This window comes from Limulus polyphemus, unplaced genomic scaffold (assembly GCF_000517525.1).
Source record: "Limulus polyphemus unplaced genomic scaffold, Limulus_polyphemus-2.1.2 Scaffold1434, whole genome shotgun sequence".
NCBI classification, from domain to species: domain Eukaryota; kingdom Metazoa; phylum Arthropoda; class Merostomata; order Xiphosura; family Limulidae; genus Limulus; species Limulus polyphemus.
The window spans coordinates 83,752-90,740 of record NW_013667044.1 but is presented as its reverse complement, the minus strand read 5'-3'; the positions used below and the strand labels follow the sequence as shown (position 1 = coordinate 90,740).

The following is a 6,989-nucleotide window of genomic DNA, read 5'->3' as shown; positions in this document are numbered from 1 at the left end:
AAAATATATAATATAGATTTTTGACAGTGTACCAGATTGGTAGAATAAGACCACATTTGGTAAATAAGGATGATTGCAGCAAAGTTATCGAAGATCTACACATCCTAGGTAAGTTTTGGTTTCAGTAAATTGGAGATTAAATTGATTATACAAATTTAATCAAACAAGATGTCCCTAAAGTTATCTAATTTAAAATATTTACTACCAGAAAGAAGTTACATTCCCACTCTTAAGCATTATCATTGTGACTTTACCTAGTATTTTAGAACACCCTACCCCCCCTTATGCAACACCTCCAGATGTACAAGTTATTTGGAACACATTTAAGAAATTTTTTTAAGCATAGGTTAAACTGACTTTATTTAACACAAATTTTACACCAGTGACTTACAATATCAATACAAGATTATTCATAATTCTTTTCTCCTAAATTCTTTTCTATGAAATTTGTGGCAAAGCAACCAAACATGCAAAAACAACAAAATAACACGAAATAAATATATTCTGATCTTACAGACAAAACTTAAATACTTTTTACACTCCTTGTAGCAGCTTAAATAAAGACCAATTCCAGTAGTTATGTTATATTCTGTAAACAGTTCTGTATCCTCGCCATTCAGTGGTAGTACATTCAAGGTTTCTAGTTATTTCTTTTTAGAAGCCTTTTCTGCAGCCTTGGTCACTTTACTAGATATATCTTTGTTATTTTTTCCCTTTATCACACCAACAGCTACAGTCTGTCGCATATCACGGACAGCAAAACGACCCAAAGGAGGATAGTTGGTGAAAGTCTCCACACACATAGGCTTAGATGGAACCAGCTCAATAATTGCAGCATCACCAGATTTTATAAACTTTGGATTATCTACAGAGAAAAGTTAATTTAAGTTAAACATTGAGCTTGCAGAAGAAAGTCAAATTAAAGTACTTGTTCTGTCCAAAATTGAGCTAATACTATTAGAGGTTCACAGAATTTTACAAAAACTCACTTTAACTAACAAAGTTAACATTATGCATTTTCTCTAATACTAGTTAATATAAACTTGTAATTGAAGCAAACTATCCTGGTCAGAGTGAAAAGTTCAACCTGGTATTGAAAATTATTAAAAGTATGTTGTAGGTCAAACCAAAGACAAGGAGTTAACACAGACTATTGAGGATATAATGTTTTGGGCAATGCCCTTCTTCAACTATCACTAACTGAACAGTAAATCTATGCATAATTTTAGTTTTATACCAACTGGTATTGAAAATGACTAGCTAATTAGACTTTTCTTACATTCTTAGGTATAAAGATTACAATACACTGTTACAGCAGTTGCACACCCCCACCTTCAAGCTTCTTTCCAGTACGTCTGTCACACTTTTCCTTAATTTCCTTGAATTTACAAGCAATATGAGCTGTGTGGCAATCCAGAACTGGTGCATATCCATTGGTGATTTGACCAGGGTGGTTCAGGATGATCACCTGAGCTGTGAAATCTGCCGTTGCATTAGGAGGGTCATTTTTACTATCTCCAGCTACGTATCCACGACGCAATTCCTTAACGGAAACATTCTTAACATTGAATCCAACATTGTCACCTGGAAGAGCCTCAGTGAGGGCTTCGTGATGCATTTCTACAGACTTGACTTCAGTTGTAAGCATGACAGGAGCAAAGGTAACCACCATGCCAGGCTTCATAACACCAGTTTCAACTCTACCTACTGGAACAGTCCCAATACCTAAGAAAAACAGTTAAAAGTATGAAAAATGAACTTAAATGAATACAATATGAAATTGAAGAACAGTGTAAACTTTAATAATCTTCACTGTAACAAAGTAATACTCATTTGCATAAAAACGTGTTATACTAATTGAGCAGAGAAAATTTGGATACACACAAGAAGAAATATCTTACTCTTGAATAAGCTTAACTTACCACCAATTTTGTACACATCCTGAAGAGGAAGGCGGAGAGGCTTGTCAGTAGGACGAGATGGTGGCTCAATACAGTCCAAAGCACCCAAGAGAGTTTTTCCTTCTTGTGATTGACCCTTGCGTTCAATTTTAAACCCCTTAAACCATGCAGTGTGGGGGCTTGGCTCCAGCATATTGTCACCATTCCATCCAGAGATTGGAACAAAAGCAACACCAGCAGGATTGTAACCTATTTTCTTGATGTAGGCACTAACTTCCTTCCGGATTTCTTCAAAACGTTTCTATTGAAATAGATTTAAGCTGTTTAGTCATTAAATCCTATGCCACTCAGGCTTAAATACCTCTTCTAATTATGTACTTAACATAGTCACTGGTAACTTTGCACGCAAGAAAAACTATGGTTAGTACTTCTAAACTCAACCAATAAACAGTGAAAGCCCAGTTATACAAACTACAAATAGTGTGTATACATGGAAATTAAACTTAAAGTAAATATTCAGATTCATGACAAAGAACAAAAATTCATATTTTTTTAAAATTAAAAATCAAAAAGCAGGGAATTGAGAAGAAAAAGGATGGTTATTATCACTCTTCATTGCACCTTATGCTTTGAAAATAATTAGACCCAACAGCTATAAAATGATTGGATAGAAAAGATTTACTCAGAATCAATAATAAAAATTTTTTTTGTCTGTCAACATACTGACTATCAAGTTCTTGTCAGAGTTAAGAAAGAATTCCAATGCAAAGTTGGAAACACACTACAGATCTAAGAATTCATTCTTGATGAATATGTATAGTTAACACTGATAGCACACACAAGACTTTGGGTAAGTTTTGTTAGGCCTAGCAAGTACATTAAGTGATGACAAACAAGTCAAACAACTAGTACTTGATAAAACATTGTGAAACTTATATTAAAAATAAAAACTTCTTTATGGAAAATAATCTCTGTTGGCAAAAATCATATCTAACCTAAAAAAATAACAATGGTCTCATTTTTTACAACCAATTCTAGGCCATCAATATTCATTTGTTTGATATACAAGTGTAACTGCTTCAATTTGTGAAATAAGTACAAACAAAATTTTAACTTTCTGATCAATAAAAGTTATTTAAATTAAAGTGCATGATTTTTAAAACAAGTTACTTTTTGAAAAATAATTTCATAGCTAAAAATGATTGAGAAACTAAATGATTGAATTTTTTAAAACAGAAACTAGCTATTATTTACCAATATTAATTAAATTTAAGCTTTACTTTTTCCCAGAGGTAACAGTCCAATTTAAATTACTTACCCACACACACACGTGTATGTAAATCATGTCAATTTGTCCCATGCATCTAATCTTAGATGCAAGACCATCTTACATGCTTTAAAAAGCTAAAAATATAGGTATAGCGATATACACAGCTTTTACTTTGTTATTTATGATTATTAGTCTTATTATAACACACCTCACTATATGGGGGTTCTGTGGTGTCCATCTTGTTGACTCCAACAATCATCTGTTTCACACCTAACGTATATGCCAGTAGGGCATGTTCTCTGGTTTGTCCATTTTTGGAGATGCCAGCTTCAAACTCACCAGTTCCAGCAGCCACAATTAATACAGCACAGTCAGCCTTTGAAAAAAAAATTGCAACACATAAAAACAAACGAATAACATACAAGTTAAGTACACAATAATTAAGTAATCAAAATGCATATTGACCTGTTGTTACATTACATTCAACACACTCAAAATATATAAATCAAGTTTAAGAAAAACAAAAGGTCATAAAAATTCTGTAAGTAAAACAAAATATTTCAAAGAATGCTATTTATGTACACCCACCTGGGATGTCCCAGTGATCATGTTCTTGATAAAATCACGATGTCCGGGAGCATCAATAACAGTAATGTAGTACCTTGGAGTTTCAAACTTCCACAGGGTGATATCTATTGTAATACCACGTTCCCGCTCAGCTTTCAGTTTGTCCAAGACCCAGGCATACTTGAAGGATCCTTTGCCAAGCTGCATCACAAAAATCAGCAGAATCTCAACAAATCATTGCAAAACATGCTCTACTTAAACACTCTTTATACTGCTACCCCCACAAAATACTTTGGATTTTAATGTATCAAGATACTTAATGCATTTTGTACAGTAGTTTTCTGACAAGTTTTCCAAACATTGAAAGTTGGCTTTAATGTTTATAGTGTAATTTGTTAAACGCTTATTGCAAGTTGAGATTACTTGAAGAGGTAACGAAAAATACTATTGTAAGTTTAACAAAATAATTATACAACATTTTGACAAGATTAAGATACGAGTAGTTTACCTAGATGCAGGAATATATCATGAAATAAAGAATTAACATCTGGAGACTGCTTAACAGTTTGAAAGGCATGCTTGTTTAAAGCAGGAATATGCTGTCAAATTAAAAATGGATTATTTGATTCTTTGTTTCAAAGTTAGCATATTTAATATACTATGCTTTTTTTTTTTAATTGAAATGGTTCCGATTTTTCTAGATTCAGTGAATCTTGTTTCACTTTTTCCAGTTCCACCAACACAGAATTCAGGGCAGTTGTATTTTATAAATATTAATATTGCACGATTCTACAACTTTTATTCAATAAGAATTGAGTCTTGAGTGAATTCGTATACTTGTTTATTGTTAGTAATTAAGTAGTTCAGAGCATCATTTCAATTTAAACATTTTTTTCAAAATACCTTCCGTACTCCAACAAGTGCAACATACCATTTTGAATATTTATCTAAAATTCTATGAATTGGTTAGTAGTAGCCAATTTTGCACATCAGAATTACACTTCAAAAAAAATGAACAACTGCTTATAAAAAAAAAAAAATTACAAGGCAGCAAGGACAGTAGTTAACATGACAGCATACATGCCATACAAGCATTCTACATTAAATTCATCCATTTTAGTGACATTATTCAGTCAAAATGTTATTGTGTGGTGCTACAAAGCTGATTTTTATCTGCTGAATCAATTTATAGATATATAACAAAATGTTTCAACACTGTGATACATCTAATGAAAATCATTGAAGACTAATGTTAGCTAGGAAGATAATTAGAAGGAAAAAAATACCTCGGCTGCTTCCTTCTCAAACTTCTCAATAGTTCTCTTATCAATACCACCACATTTGTAGATAAGGTGACCAGTGGTAGTAGATTTGCCAGAGTCTACATGTCCGATGACAACTATGTTAATATGAAGTTTTTCTTTGCCCATTGTGGACTAACAACAGCTATTAAGACATAAAAACAGTTTATTATTAGTCAAATTATCAAACTTCCATTTTGAATTAATAAAGTCAGTAACATTCAGGACGTTCACGAAAATAATTATTTTAGAAATACTGTCGCTAAACTAGAAAGGTTAGTCATCATAATGATACTAAAACTTAAAATCTTGGTTGAAACATGCAAATATTTTGAACGTGTATGGCTTGCTAAAGAGCAGTTTAGTTTTAAATTAATTTAGATTTCAGAAAAAAAAATCTTAATTCCCAGTATTCAAGGTACGTCATATTCTATTTGTTTAACAAAATTACGGATTTCTTAATCACTTACTACAACTTACAAGTACAATCATAGCGGTAACTGTAATTTCTTAATGTTATAAAGTTTTATTTGCATCATACAGTACTACTACAAATAATATTAACATCATTTCAAAATCAGGATTCTTAATATCTCAAACTCCTTAATTATCTTTCACAGATGCAAATAAAATAAATTGGAAGTACTAAAACCGTATATTCACAATATTATACGTCTAGTGAACATGGCGGACGAAGTGTATTTTTTGACAGTGACCGGTATACGACATTCTTACACTAAACGTAAACTAATGGCAATATCATGTGTCACACAAAATTGAATTTCACTTTAAAGATTACAAAAGTTTTATAACATACGCCATCATTCAACAGATTGCTCTAATCATTATTCATAATTTAAATGTCTTTACAACAGTCACAATAATAGCAAGCATTTCCCCTGCATCCTACTTTCTCTACCTGTATTCAAGATGATAATAATAATATGTTAATATTGCGCCGTAACGTTTAGAACACAAAATGAAATGTGCTTTAAAGTTAACCTTCGGATTTTCAATACCGTTATTTCGGGTTACAAGAAAAGGCTGTTATCGACGGCTATCTTTTACAAGTTCGATTTACTTAGAAAAACATACAAACCTCACAAGAACTTCCACAACTCAGAAGAGAGAAGCATCTAATATTGATCACGTGGTTTTATAGGAGTCTAGTGATTATGCATGACGTCACACTGCAGATTTCATTTTAATCATTTTTCATAGATAGATAAAAGAACAATCTTTAACACAGAAAACAATTACTGAATTTTTACAAACCATTATTCTCTGAAATTATAAAATTTCTTATTCCAGTAGCTTTTTCATGTTCTAACAGTAAATGAGTCATTGCGTTAGCCTATCGAATGCAAAAACTGAAAAAATTAATTTGTTGTTAACACGGTTTTTCATACAATAGTTCCAGTGCTTACTTTTTGCATCTTTTTTGTTTATTTTAAACGTTCATATTAAAGTGAAAAGAATAATTTAAAATCCTATGAACAGCACCTGAGTCTACAAAAAAAAAAAAAAAAAAATTAACAGGTCATGGAATTTGTTGGTCTAGCCAAAATATCTGCTCGTTGTTTATCTTTTGTAATTCTTAAGTTCACTATGTATAGTATTGTTCCTATCACTTCTATCGTTGAACTGAAGACACTGCAAAGATCACTTCGTGTAAAAATAGTTTATTTCACCCTTAACGCTTTCTACGGGCTACTATTACTTGTACACAGTTGTATCCTAAGTTTACAAATAACGTTTTCACTTTCAACATAAATTTAATGATACTATTGTTGCGTCAGCGAGTCACATGACTACTGTGACGCAACGTTTCTAGAACTATCATGTACTTTGGCGAATGCTCTAGTATTTACTAGATAGGGTAGGCTGGTATATATAAGAGGGGGAAAACGTGACGCGGAAAGGTAATGTAATGTGTGTGTAGATAGTGAG

General features: G+C 32.1%; 1 protein-coding gene across 2 annotated transcripts; it reads right to left on the bottom strand.

The window, feature by feature from the left end:
- Positions 1-331: 331 nt before the first annotated feature.
- Positions 332-6,218, bottom strand: LOC106463543 (elongation factor 1-alpha-like). 2 transcript variants are annotated; one of them, XM_013923588.2, is made up of 7 exons: positions 6,139-6,218; positions 5,025-5,184; positions 3,760-3,939; positions 3,380-3,547; positions 1,923-2,202; positions 1,333-1,725; positions 332-865 (listed from the first exon to the last, which is right to left on the bottom strand). In XM_013923588.2, exons 2-7 carry the CDS (start codon positions 5,166-5,168, stop codon positions 645-647), a joined length of 1,386 nt encoding a protein of 461 aa, XP_013779042.1. In that variant the 5' UTR covers positions 5,169-5,184; positions 6,139-6,218; the 3' UTR covers positions 332-644. The 2 variants fall into 2 exon arrangements, with proteins under 2 accessions (XP_013779042.1, XP_022246787.1); XM_022391079.1 differs by lacking the exon at positions 6,139-6,218 and adding an exon at positions 5,857-5,876 and having other exon boundaries at positions 346-865.
- Between the last annotated feature and the right edge of the window lie 771 nt (positions 6,219-6,989).

Excerpts from the sequence above, each read along its gene's own strand:
- LOC106463543 (XM_013923588.2), bottom strand. The coding sequence starts at position 5,168 with ATGGGCAAAGAAAAACTTCATATTAACATAGTTGTCATCGGACATGTA. Across the intron at positions 2,203-3,379 it reads CAGAACCCCCATATAGTGAG|AAACGTTTTGAAGAAATCCG; the intron begins GTGTGTTATAAT and ends CTATTTCAATAG. Across the intron at positions 866-1,332 it reads TACTGGAAAGAAGCTTGAAG|ATAATCCAAAGTTTATAAAA; the intron begins GTGGGGGTGTGC and ends TTTTCTCTGTAG.